The sequence below is a fragment of the Tachyglossus aculeatus genome, chromosome 22 (genome assembly GCF_015852505.1).
Source record: "Tachyglossus aculeatus isolate mTacAcu1 chromosome 22, mTacAcu1.pri, whole genome shotgun sequence".
Lineage (NCBI taxonomy): Eukaryota > Metazoa > Chordata > Mammalia > Monotremata > Tachyglossidae > Tachyglossus > Tachyglossus aculeatus.
In genome coordinates, this window is record NC_052087.1 from 9,904,648 (window position 1) to 9,918,629 (window position 13,982).

The following is a 13,982-nucleotide window of genomic DNA, read 5'->3' on the forward strand; positions in this document are numbered from 1 at the left end:
CCCCGGCCCGGACAGCTCCCCGGGGGAAGGCGAGGCAGTACGAGAGTCCAGTGGGGAGCGGTGGGGAGTTTGGGGGTCCGGGCGTGTGTGGGGGGGGGGGCGGTGGGCATGAAGCTCAGCCTAGGTGTTTAGGGGCGGCATGGCTCTGGGGCCCTGTTCCTTGGCTAGACGCTAGCCAAGTCCATCCTAAGATGTTTTGAAGTGATATCGAAGGCCTTAGCAGGGGAGTCTGGGTTCAGAGAGGGCAGACTAACAGCGTGCTGTGCATGGTACTAACTCTATGCATGCGGGTCACTTTCCAGGATCACAGTTGATTCGTTCAAACTCAAACCATCTGGAGATTGGGATGCTTAGGCACCCTAGATAGGAAGCTCCTTCAGTTGTATTTATTGAACACTTACTGTGTGCAGAGAACTGTACTAAGTGCTTGGGAGAGTTCAATATGGCAATAGACACATTCCCTGCCCACAGTGACCAGTCACTGTGCTTCTTCCCAAGCCCATGCTCTTTCCACTGAGAGCATGCTTCTCTTCCACTGAAGAGAAGCAGTGTGGCTCAGTGAAAAGAGCACAGGCTTTGGAGTCAGAGCTCAAGGCTTCGAATCCCGGCTCCTCCAATTGTCAGCTGTGTGACTTTGGGCAAGTCACTTAACTTCTCTGTGCCTCAGTTACCTCATCTGTAAAATGGGGATTAAGATTGTGAGCCCCCCATGGGACAACCTGATCACCTTGTAACCTCCCCAGAGCTTAAAACAGTGCTTTGCATATAGTAAGCACTTAATAAATGCTATTATTATTATTATTACTGAGCCACGCTGCTTCTCAGATACAAGACTATCAGGTTGTCCCACGTGGGGCTCACAGTCTTAGTCCCCATTTTACAGATGAGGGAACTGAGGCACAGAGAAGTAAGGTGACTTGCCCAAAGTCACACAGCTGACAAGTGGAAGAGGCAGGATTAGAACCTATGACCTCTGACTTCCAAGCCCGTGCTCTTTCCACTAAGCCATGCAAGCTAATCAGGTTGGATGAAGTCCCTGTCCCCCTTGGGGCTCACAGTCTCAATACCCATTTTCCAGATGAGATAACCGAGGTACAGGGAAGTGAAGTGACTTGCCCGAGGTCACATAGCAGGCAAGTGGCAGAGCCTGGGTTAGACCACAGGCCCATGTTCTATCCACTAGGCCACGCTTCTTCCTTGTGGGCAGAAATCATGCCTGCTGACTCTATTGAACTCTCCCAAGTGCTTAGTTCAGTGCTCTGCACCCAATAAGCACCCGTTCATTCATTCAATCATATTTACTGAGAGCTTGCTGAGTGCAGAGCACTGAACTGAACACTTAGGAGAATACAATATACTGATAAATACACACATTCCCTGCCCACAAGGAGCTCATGATCTAGAGGGGGAGACAGACGCCAATATAAACTAATAAATTACAGATACTGACGTAAGTGCTGTGGGGCTGGGAGGGCGGATGAATAAAGGGAGCAAGTCAGAGCAATGCAAAAGGATGTTGGAGAGGAGGAAGGGGGGGCTTAGTCAGGGAAGTTTTCTTGGAGGAGATGTGCCTTCAATAAGGCTTTTAGGGGAGGGAGAGTAAGCGTCTGTCAGATTTGAGGAAGGAGGGAGTTCCAAGCCAGAGGGACGATGTGGGTGAAATGGTTAATTTATTGATAATCCAAACAGTTTAGGTTGAGTGGATATCCACTTCCTCCCCTTCAACCAGCAGGCAGGACTCGGTGTGCCAACATAATCTTTGCCAAATTTGGCTCTTCCTCTCTGTCACGCAGTTCAAACTGTTCCTCCCCTCAACCGTCACACACTGGGCTTAGTGGGGGATAGATAAGGCACGGATCTCATTCAAGAAGCTGTGGATTTTGCCCTGGGCCTAGGGTGGTGTGATTTCTGGAGCCCTGGAAGCTCTGTTAGAACAGGCTAGGTAGGGGCCCTGGGGTCAAAGGCAAGGATCTCCCTCCCTCCATGTCCCCCTAATACCTGCCCTTCCCTCCCCAATGGAACTCGGCCAGAGAAAGCTGGGCTTTCCATCACAGTGTGGGCCTCTTCGTTCTCATTAAAAGGACTGTGGGGCCCATAATAAGCCAGCACACTGTGTACAGCACAACCAGTTTCCTAGTCTAAGGACCTTCCGGGCTAAAGCAGACAACAGAGAGAGAGAGAGAGAGAGATGCTATCATCACTCTACCACGTGTATAATGAGTTGGCCACCTGTCAAGCACTTGGCTCCACATGACCTGCCTTCAGGATGGAGATCAGAAAACAATAATAATAATAATGATGGCATTTGTTAAGCACTTACTAAGTGCCAGGCGCTGTTTTAAACACCAGGGTGGATACAGGCAAATCAGGTTGGGCACAGTCCCTGTCCCACATGGGGCTCATGGTCTTAATCCCCATTTTACAGAGGGGGGAACTGAGGCCCAGAGAAGTGAAGTGACTTGCCCAGGGTCACACAGCAGACACGTGGTGGAGCCGAGATTAGAACCCAGGTCCTTCTGATGCCCAGGTCCATGCTCTATCCCCTAGCTGTTTCACTTCAACTATCCAAGACCCCCTCTCCCCCCATTAGATGTGCAAAGAGGGCAGGGGTCACACCGGCTGGCAGGCTTGGAGTAGGGGTTAGTGTTGAGCTGTAGGTGTCCCAAGGGCCTGTGCAATCCAACTTCCTGTCCACTGGCCAAAACAGTCGAGTGGAATCCGAACCCGTTCCCCCACGTCAAGCCTGTTTATGTCATTTAAGTCAGTGACTTGAAGCTCCTAACTGGGCCCCCGTCCAAACCGGTCAAAAACTGGGCACCTTAAGGGTTTTGAAGGCAGCAGATGGACGGGCGATTTTTGTAGCATTCGCAAGCCGTGGCCAGGGAAAGAACACAGGCCTCGGGGCCGCACCCAGCCAGCCTGCAGAGTTCTGACTGGGACCTGGTTTATAATTAATGGCTGGTTTTCTTTAGCTTACCTGACTCAGCCCAGGTCTGAATATATTAACATCTCCCTGGAATAGAAAGGGGCCCAACTTCTGGGGAAGAAAATATACCCTCCTCACCCTCAACCCCAGACCTGTCTGATCATCCAGAATAACAGATGTTGCCCCCATCTCCCTGGTTCTGGTTCATGTCATCCTTTACACAAACTGTAAACACAGAGTCGTGGTGCCAAGCAGGGGGGCTTTCAGGAAGAAGCAGGGGTCCCATGTTTGTGCTTGTGCTGCTTGCTATGCAGCCTCTTGTCTGATGCTTGGAGTCAATGTTCAATTAGAGTGCACAGAGAAGAGCCCCAGGGATTGTGCTACAACAGTTCTGCCCTTAGGTTGGATGGTCTTTAGGTTGGGTTTTTTTGTGGGGGGGGAGGTTATGGTATTTGTTAAGCACTTACTATATGCCAGGCACTGTACTAAGCCCTGGGGTAGATTCAAGATAATCAGGTAGGACACAGTCCCTGTCCCACACAGGCCTCATAGTCTTAGTCCCCATTTTAGAGATGAGGAAACTGAGGCCCAGAAAAGTAAAGCGAGTTGCCCAAGGCCACGCAACAAAGTGACAGAGCAGGAATTACAAGCCAAGTCCTCTGATTCCCAGGCCTGCGCTCCTTCCACTAGGCCATGCTACTTCTCTAGTCCCTGAAGTGAGAGTGTTTGCTTCCTGACTCTGAATCTATCTTTATTGGGCAACAGGTCAGCAAAAGGGGCACTTTCCCAAGCACTTAGTACAGTGCTCTGCACTAAGTAAGCTCTTAGTAAATACAATTGAATGAACGAACAATTGGATGGTGGAGGAATTCAGTCAGAGAAACAGCTAGTGTCGATGTAAGGAAAAGAAACCAGAAGGAAGGAAGAAAGCAGCATGGTCTAGTGGATAGAGTATGGGCCTGGGAGTGGGAAGGATCTGGGTTCTAATCCCAGCTCCACCACGTATCTGGTGTGACCTTGGGTAAGTCACTTCATTTCTCTAGGCCTCAGGTCCCTCATCTGTAAAACAGGGATTAAGACTGTGAGCCCCATGTTGGACAGGGACTGTATCCAACCCGATTTGTTAGTATCCATTCCAGAGCTTAGTACAGTTCCCTGGCACATAGTAAGTGCTTAGCAAATACCATAAAAAAAGGAAAAGAAAGAAAGAAAGAAACTGCATGGGCCCAAGAAATTTCCCAGACAAGTTTCCTATCCAAGGCTGAGAGGAATGGAAATAGCACAAAAATCCAAGAGTCTTTTTATGGTTTTCCCAAGCACAGCGGCTCCTGCATAAACATAAAAGTACATATTTGTTTTTTTAAAAAAACTAAGGTGTGTGTTTTGGCATGGCTTTTATGCCATCACTGAAGTCTGTCCTGCATGAATTTAAATAAATGAGTTTCAGACTATCGAACAGCTGGCCGGTACCCTTTTCGTTAACTCATCTGTTGTTGGCTTTCACTTTCAGGAGCTACTGCAAGAACTCAGACACCTCAAAATTAAAGTGGAGGAGCTGGAAAATGAACGAAATCAATACGAATGGAAGTTGAAGGCGACCAAAGTAAGGCAGGAGGCAGTTTTCCTTCCCAATGAATCTCAGACATCCTGGAAATGGCATCAGCCACATTTCACCTTGAAAGACACAGGATTGTTTCACCTCCTCTCATCCCCTCCCCCCCCCCCCCCCACACACATTACCTGCATGTAAAGCAGCATGGCCTAGTGGATAGCATATGAGCCTGGGAGTCTGATTTCCGCTGTGCCACTTGTCTGCAGTGTGACCTTGGGCAAGTCACTTCACTTCTCTTCATGAGGTCTCAGAGGCCTCATGTGTAAAATGGGGGTTAAGACTATGAGCCCTCTGTTAGAAAGGAACTGTGTCCAGCCTGATTATCTTATTTCTACCTCAGTGCTTAGTACAGTGTCTGGCAGCTAATGACCTTCTAATTCCCAGGCCCATCCTCTATCCACAACGCCATGCTTTTTCTCTACTCCCCTACTCCTGCCACTCCGTAAAGCCACCTACCAATCTCTAAACACCTCAGACACATGGCAGCTCCAACACTGACGCTACACTGCAGAGGTGGAGTGTGGAGGTGTCTTTCTTGAGGTGATTTTTTTTTCATTTTTTAAAATTTTGGGGTATTTGTGAGCTCAACCCAGAGGGGGAGACAGACATTAATATTAATAAATTCCAGATAATAATAATAATGTTGGTATTTGTTAAGCGCTTACTATGTGCCAAGCACTGTTCTGAATTCTGGGATAGATATGAGATAATCAGGTTGTCGCATGTGGGGCTCACAGTCTTGATCCCCATTTTACAGATGAAGTAACTGAGGCACAGAGAAGTGAAATGACTTGCCCAATGTCACCCAGATGACAAGTGGCAGAGCCGGGATTAGAGCCCACGACCTCTGACTCCCAAGACCGGGTTCTTTCCACTAAGCCACGCTGCTTCTCATGGACAGAAGTGCTGTGAGACTGAGGGAAGGGTGAATAAAGGGAGCAAAGCAGGGCAATGCGGAAGGGAGTGGGAGTAGAGGAAATGAGGGTTTAGTCAGGGAATTTCTCTTGGAGGGGAAAGGCTTTGAAGTCCCCAGGGCCATTCTTTCAGGGACCTCAGGGGTATTAACTGAGGGCCGGACATCTATCTGCCAGTTCCTGAACAGCTAACTGGGGAGATGCTAGTAGATGTTCCAAACAGGAACCACAGGCACAGAAATGGTATCGGAGGGGAGATGGGGGTGCCCAGACACTGGCAATCCCAACCTAGTGGACAGAGTTTGGGCCTGGGAGTCAGAAGGATCTGTGTTCTAATTCCGACTCCACCCCTTGTCTGCTGTGTGACCTTGAGCAAGTCACTTAACTTCTATGAGCCCCATGTGGGACAAGGACTGTGTCCAACCTGATTAACTTGCATCTACCGTAGCACTTAGAATAGTGCTTGACGCATAGTAAGCACTTAACAAATGCCATTATTATTGGTATTATTATTGGCAATAATAATGATAATCAATTATCAGTATTTATCGATTGTTTTCTCTGTGCCAGGCTCTGAACAAAGCCACACAGTTCATATTGTAAGCATTTAACAAATATCACATTATTATTATTAGACTTGGAGTCCCATATGGGACAGGGACTATGTCCAACCTGATTATCTTGTATCCACCCCTGTCCTTGGCACATACTAAGCATCAACAGAACCCCATCCAGAGTGTCCCATGTTGGTTCTCCGCTGGGCAACCCTCCACCCCCAAATCACAGGTAGACATTTTCTGCAACCCCCGGGGAAGGCTCCCAGGGTAGGGGAGGAACAGGTGCCTGTATGGCTGTGAACGAGAGCCAGTTCTGGAAAACAGCTGCCCGGAAGGGCTGGAAATAGAGAAGGCATCACCCCACCGAGGCATTTATTGTATGCTGGGAGGAAGGATCTTATGACCAACGAGTCACTCTGTTCAAGGCAGGTGGCCAAGGCCCAGCCAAGGGCCTGACGGCGGAGGGAGGGGCAAGAGAGGAGAGGGTTTCAAGTGGATTCTGGAAGATCATCAACGTGGGGGAAGATCCCCCATCCGTCGGAGCAATGGTTTGGGGGCTGTCTTCCTCCTTCCCCTCTTCCTAGGTAATAATGATAGTAATAATGGTAGTATTTAATAACTGTGGTATAATCGTGGTATTTAAGTGTTTACTATGCCAGGCACTGTCCTAAGCGCTGGGGTGGATATAAGCAAATTAGGTTAGACATAGTCCCTGTCCCATATGGGACTCACAGTCTTCATCTCCATTTTCCAGATGAGGTTACTGAGGCAGGGAGAAGTGAAGCGACTTGCCTAAGGTCACCCAGCAGACATGTGGCAGAGCTGGGATTAGAACCCAGGTCCCTCTGACTCCCAGGTCTGCTGTATCCACTAGGCCTCATTCAGGGCGGGTGTCTGAGACCCGGCCAACAGCCTGATAGGGGTTAGGGCAAGGGAGGAGAGGGACTAAGGTAGATTGTCAATCCTACAACCATTAGAGCCATGATTTGGGGCCTGTCCTCCTCCCTCCCCTCTTCCCAGGTGATAATGGTGGCATTTAATAATTGTGGTATAATCGTGGTATTTGTTAAGCGCTTTCTTTGTGCCAAACACTGTACCACGCCCTGGGGTGGCTACAAGCTAATTGGGTTGGGGACACAGTCTCTGTCCCACACGAGGCTCACAGTCTTCATCCCCATTTTACAGATGAGGCAACTGAGATGTAGAGAAGTGAAGTGATTTACCCAAGGTCACACAGCAGACAAGTGGCAGGGCTGGGATTAGTCCTTCTGACTCCCAGGCCCAATAGGCCATGCTGCTTCTCTATATTATATTTGTTAAGAACTTTTGTGGTTGTTAAGAATGTATAAATGCCATCTTTATTATTATTATTATTATTATTACAATACAACAGTAAACAGACACATTCCTTGCCCACAATGAGCTTACAGTCTAAAGTGATGAGACAGACATCATTACAAATAAATAATTATGGATATGTACATAAGTGCTGTGGGGCTGGGAGCAGGGGAAGAACAAAGGGAACAAGTCAGGGTGATGCAGAAGGGAGTGGGAGAAGGGGAAATGGGGGCTTAATCATGGAAGGCCTCCAGGAAGAGATGTGCCTTCAGTAAGGCTTTGAAGGGCCGGGCCAGTAATTGTCTGTCAGATTTGAGCAGAGAGGGCATTCCAGGATGGAGGCCAGGACGTGGGCAAGGGGACGGTGGCAAGATAGGCAAGATGGAGGTTTAGTGAGAAGGTTGACATTAGAGGAGCAAATCGTGTGGGGCTAGTTGTAGTAGGAGTGTAGTGAGGTGAAGTAGGAGGGGCTGATTCCAGTCCAGCACCCCCGCACCACTTTTCTTGTCCCTAGCTGAGCCCCTCTGTCTCCGTTTGGTGAGACACCCTGGTCATCTCACCCTCTGCCTTCCAGCTCTCAGTATCCCCTCAGCTCAGGCTGCTGGATAATCCCGATCCCTCTCATTCTCTCTCAGGCCGAGATTGCTCAGCTCCAGGAGCAGCTGGCCCTAAAGGACGCCGAAATCGAGCGCTTACACAGCCAGATTTCCCGATCGGCCGCACACAACGAAAACCCCGACAGAGGTAAAAAGAGAGAGGTCGGCTCAGCCGGCCCAACCCAAAGCCTTAGCCTGAGCCACTGCAACCTCTCTGTGCCTTAGCTCCGCAGAGGGAGAACATCCAAGTGTCCTAGGTCCAGAGAATGTCTCCAGTAGGTACCCTGGCTTCCTTAGTTGGTTCCTGAGAGCTCGAGCCAATAGGTTAGCCTCTGCTCACATTGGCCATGTTTGCTTAGTGCTAGTTTCAGCAGCCAGAAGCCTGCGCATGTGACTGTGGAAGAGACTTGCATGTGTCTCTGCAGAAGACTGGTTCCTGGACAAGGCCCAGGCCAACTGAAGGAGAGGTGAACTGTCCCTCTCTTAGACATTTTCTATGTTTTTTATCATGGTCCAGTACATATCAATCCATGATATTTATTGAATGTTTACTGTGTGCAGGTCACTGCACTAAGCGCTTGGGAGAGTACAAGACTGCAGAGTTGGTAGACACGTTTCCTGCCCACACATGGGAGTTTCTGTCTGGTAACCCTAGAGGATTGCTCACTGACTCTCAGATGAACGCCTATATAGTGGGCCGGAAAATCTGGGATAATGAATTTCCAAGAATTTTCAGTACAGTCAGGAGCTCTGGTCTTTGCTGATTTACTGTGGAGGTGGGGGAAGAGTGGGGAGATAGATTGTGTGGGGTAACTAGGAGGCAGAGGGGTTTAGAGCATGTTTCCCTGCTAGCCTTCAAGAGTGGGGCTGACTCATCAGGTTAGAAGCTATCCCAATTCATCCAAACATCTCCTGGCCCAGGCGCAGAGAGGAGAGAGATGAGGTAGGGGAGAGAGGAGAAATGAGAGGGAGGGAGAGGGGAGAGAGGAAAAATGAGAGGGAGGGAGAGGGGAGGGAGGAGAGAGGGGAAAGAGATGAGAGAGGGTAGAGAGACAGGAAAAGGGAGAGGGATGATAAAGGGGAGAGATGAAAGACTGGAGAGGGGAAACTGATGGGGGGAGAGAGATGGGAGAGGGAAGAGGAATGAGAAAAGGGAGAGAGGTGATAAAGGGGAGTGATGAGAGACTGGAGAGGAGCGGCAAATGAAGGGGGAGAGAGATGGGGAGGGGAAAGAGATAGTAATGATGGTACTTAAATGCTTACTATGTGCAAAGTACTGTTCTAAGCACTGGGATAGATACAAGGTAATCAGGTTGTCCCACGTGGGGCTTATAGTCTTAATCCCCATTTTCCAGATGAGGTAACTGAGGCCCAGAGAAGTGAAGTGACTTGCCCAAAGTCACACAGCTGACAAGCGGCAGAGTGGGGTTTAGAACCCACAACCTCCAACTCCCAAGCCTGGCTCTTGCCACTGAGGCACGCTGCTAAGAAAGAGATGAGAGACGAGAGAAAGAGATAGGAGAGGGGAGCAAAATGAGAGAGGGGGAGAGAGATGAGCAATGGGAGGGGGGAGAGATGAGAGACTGGAGAGGGGAGAGATGGGAAGGGGAAGAGGAAAAAGAGATGAGACAGAGGAGCGAGACAGGAGAGGGGGGAGAGAGGAGAGAGACGAGAAAGGGGAAGGGGAGAGAGATGGGAGGGGGAGACAGAGAGAAGATGAAAGACAATGAGAACTTGCCCAAGTCCATCAATCCCCGCCTGCTCTTCCCATCTGCCTGGGAAGAACATAGACCCTATCCAGGGTAGGAAGCAGCCACCAGACCCCTCAGCTTTGCCACTTCTGCCTGAGGGTGCTTGGAGAGCCAGGTTCAGGGAGCTTGGGGGAGCTGCCCCTCCCACACTGTCCTCTCCTCCTTAAACTTGCTTGTACCCCACTGCCAGACTGAGAAGAGCAGGTCACACCCATCAGAGCTGTCAAGATATATCAAGTGTACTTAAATGCCTACTGTGGTTCTAATCTCTGCTTTTTCCCCAACATTTCCCCACCTAGAGGAAGGATTTAGGAGAAGGCTAAAAGAAAAACGTAAGCCTTGAGTCTCTCTTCTGACATTACTTTACTATCCTCTTCCTCTTGCCCCTCAAAAAATTATAGCCAAAATGCACCTCACTTCTGCAGCAAAGACACTGTGTCTGTTCTCCTCCAGCTGCTTCGGCGAGTTGTGTTTGAAGCCACCGATCACTGCTTGCAACAGCCAGACAGCGGCTAGCTCTGCTTCCAGCCCCGCAACTGGTCTGTTATTCAGAAGCCTCCCGGGACACACCTGAACTAGGGGTCCCATCCGGCTTCCGGCCTCCAAATGTATCCCGCCTCACGGCCCTTCCCAAGCCGGGGGTGGCGGGGGAATGCCGTCGCCCAGCATTGAGCGAGAAACAACTCAAAACGATTTCTAGTCGGGGCTTTGCCCAATAATCTGCAGCAAAACTGTCATCGTCATCACCGTAATAGTAATTGTGGCATTTGTTAAGCACTTACTATGTGCCAAGCATTGAACTGAGCGCCGGGGTAGATCCAGGACAATCAGTTCTGCCTGACACGGGGCTCTCCCAGTCTATCGGGGGAGGAAGAGCAAGAATTTAATCCCCATTTCACAGATAAGGAGAGTCACTTTTGACGGTCCTGAGGGGCCGGGGACAGTGAACAAGATGTCTCCTTTCAAGTCTGGCAGGGGGTGTGAAAGCCGTGCTCTGTCCCTTACTAGCCGTCGTCCAAGGAACACTCTTCCCTGCCTGGCTGGTTAGCTGGCTGGCTTCCCGCTTGCTGTCTGAATTTGCCTGTGATTTGCGCATGTCACACGTGGGCTTCAATGCATTTTTCTTCTCCCTCTGCAAAAATCACGTGGGCAGTGATTGTGTCAAATTGTCACCTGGCCTCCAAAGCACGACGGTCATTAGGAATCAGGACGACTAACCGCGATTTCTGAACGCTTTCTGTGTTTGAATCCGCAACCCAACTCCACATGTGGACGCATCTCCCTGGAGGGGGTGGTCTGACTCTCTGGGACCACTTGAATGCTCTTTCTCCTCCTCACTGGGCCATTCGTGGGACCTGGTACCAGAATCCTTTAAACCACTCATGCCGAAGAGACGAGCCCTCTCCCAAGTCTCTTGGCGTCGAGTAAATGAAATAACTGAGGGTGGGTCACGCCCAAGTTTGCTGTTTTTCTATGGCTTAGCCATCCCTAGCGGGCATCTGGTGGAGCGGAAAAGGGATTGGTGAAAGTGGACGTGGCCTGGGCATGTAACTCTCACGTGTTTGACAAACAGAGGCAGGTGCCGAGCTCGCTGCTCCTGCAGAGAAAGAGGATGCAGGTTTGCTCCACCCAAAACCACTTTCTTATTATGTTATCCATCAGTGGCTCTTAAGAACAAAATGCAGAGGGGCCAGCAAGTTCCCTGTCTTCTCCACAGAGGAGAGTTTCAGCATCCGAACTGACTTTTCTTGGATTAGAAGTGACTTTTTGATGTGGTTGCTGACATTTGTTTAAGATTAATTCAGAACTTCCCCTACCTGACCAAGCACGTTAGACCATTAGAGGCCTCTGATATTAGCATGCCAGCATCTAATTCAGACCCTCCAGGGTGGTTTTAGACCTTTGGAGATGCTTCTAGAATTCCTCCAAATAGGAGAAAGCAGAGAGGTGGAAGTTTCTACACTGTGTTGCATTTCCTAACAGTGGTGTTTATTTGTTTAATGGTATTTGTTAAGTGCTTACTATGTGTCAAACACTGTTCTAAGCGCTGGGGTAAATACAAAGTTGTTAGGTTGGTCACGATCCCTGTCTCACTTGGGGCCCAAGTTCTAAGTAAGTATTCAATCCCCTTTTTTACAATTGAGGAAACTGAGACCCAGAGAAGTTAAGTAACTTGTCCAAGGTCACACAGCAGACAACTGGCAGAGTCGGGATTAGAACGCGGGTCCTTCTGATTCCCAGGCCCATGCTCTATCCACTAGGCCATGCTGCTTGCCTGTTGTGAAGACTCCAAAGTCGCTGCTGGCCTGCAAGTAGATTGGGTAATGTCTTTTATCTGAAAACATTTCAAAAATCGGCTCTGTGTCTCTGAAAAAGCGAATCAGTCTGCTCTGATGAAACATGAAATAGACAGTGAGATGTCGGCATCAAATCCTTTATTCTTCCTGTTAGCCAGAAAGGAATATTGCAAGATGTCAGCTTAATTTTTCCAACGTCTAAACTCTTTTTAGATCAAGAAGTCCAACGACTGAAAATAGGAATGGAGACTCTACTGGTCGCCAATGAAGAAAAGGTAAGAACCTGGTCAGATCTGATTGATCTTCCCTTTAAGCAGTGTGGCAGAGTGGAAAGAGCTCGGACCTGGGAGTTAGAGGACCTAGGTTCTAATCCCGGCTCTGCCAATATTTTTTTTTTGATGGTACTTAAGTGCTTACTAAGTACCAAGCACTCTTCTAGGCGCTACTGGCTAATCAGACCCCACTTGGGACTCACAGTAATAATCCCCATTATACAGATGAGGTAACCGAGACTCAGAGAAGTAAAGTGACTGGCCCAAGGTCACACAGCAGACAAGTGGTGGAGCTGGGATGAGAACCCGGGTTCTTCTGACTCCCAGGGCCAGCTACGTGACCCTCAAGGTCACTTAAATGATCTGGTCCTCAGTTACCTCAACTGTCAAATGGGGATTACGACTGTGAGCCTCATGTGAGACAGGGACTGTGTCCAACCTGATTATCATGTTTCTAACCTAGCACCTAGAACAGTGCTGGGCACATAGTAAGCACTTAACAAATACCATTTTTTTTTAAAGCTGGTGCTGGGCCTCCTGCCAGGCTCTGGGGATGACTGTGTCTGTTTATTGTTATAATCATACTCCCTCAAGTGCTCAGTATATTCTTTGCAAACAGTAAGCTCTCAATAAACATGATTGAATGAATGAATGAATGAATGTTCCTTTCTCTGCTGGCCTGCCAAGTCTTCCCAGTCATGCCAGCTTGCAGGGCGGTGTCTTTCAGAGGGCATGCTGCAGCCCCTAATGGGTCCTTGGATCTCTGGAACGAGCATGACTGAAAATCGGGTACTCGAGCAGGATGCGAGCTTTGTTTTCATCCTGCACTGCGATCTTGTCTTGCCCCTGCTCAGACCAGTTTGAAGGGGCACCAGTGTAAAAGCTTGCAAAACCTGACACTTTCCACCACTTGTTCCCCAGTCAGCAATTGTGAGATCAAAGGGGTCCGTGTTGGGTTGGGTATGTGTGTGTGCCCACATGTGTTCTTGAATGATGATGTTCATGGTGTGCCCCTGGTATTCACGTCCCCCCCCGCCCCCTGCATCAGACAAGAAGAGAACTCGCCTCCTCCCGAAACACTTCGACACCAAATCTCGCTGGGTCAGAGGGGAGACGCCACCCCTCTGCCTCACTGGGCAGCAGGAGCGGCTTTGAAGCCAACTGTCCCGGGTTCAGAACCCAGAGCCCGCATCCGGTCTGACCCCGCTTCCTTGTTCCTACAGGACCGTCGCATCCAAGAGCTGACCGTGCTGCTCAGCCAGTACCGGCGTATGAAGGAGATCGTGATGGCCGCTCACGGTAAAGCCCAGAGCGGGAGGGTCTGACATCTCCCCTGAGGCTAGGCGGCCAAAGGGCCAGTAGCCCTGGGCTCGCCCTCTGCTACTGTCAAAGCTGAGGACAGTCAGAGCCTGGGCTTCTCTGTGGGTGCAATAATAATAATAATGTTGGTATATTAAGTGCTTACTATGTGCCAAGCACTGTTCTAAGCACTGGGATAGATACAAGGTAGTCAGGTTGTCCCACGTGGGGCTCACAGTCTTAATCCCCATTTTACAGATGAGGTAACTGAGGCAGAGAAGTTAAGTGACTTGCCCAAGGTCACACAGCTGACAATAATAATAATGATGATGGCATTTATTAAGTGCTTACTATGTGCCAAGCACTGTTCTAAGCGCTGGGGAGGTTACAAGGCGATCAAGTTGTCCCACCGGGGGCTCA

General features: G+C 49.4%; 1 protein-coding gene across 1 annotated transcript in view; it reads left to right on the forward strand.

Moving 5' to 3' along the window:
* The window catches only part of PPFIBP2 (PPFIA binding protein 2), a 155,832-nt gene that overhangs the window by 109,092 nt on the left and 32,758 nt on the right, over positions 1 to 13,982 (forward strand). Inside the window, exons 7-11 of the mRNA XM_038764163.1 lie at positions 4,437 to 4,529; positions 7,983 to 8,091; positions 9,994 to 10,026; positions 12,205 to 12,266; positions 13,487 to 13,562. Coding sequence (XP_038620091.1) covers positions 4,437 to 4,529; positions 7,983 to 8,091; positions 9,994 to 10,026; positions 12,205 to 12,266; positions 13,487 to 13,562 — 373 coding nt within the window. The remainder of the gene's footprint in view (positions 1 to 4,436; positions 4,530 to 7,982; positions 8,092 to 9,993; positions 10,027 to 12,204; positions 12,267 to 13,486; positions 13,563 to 13,982) is intronic.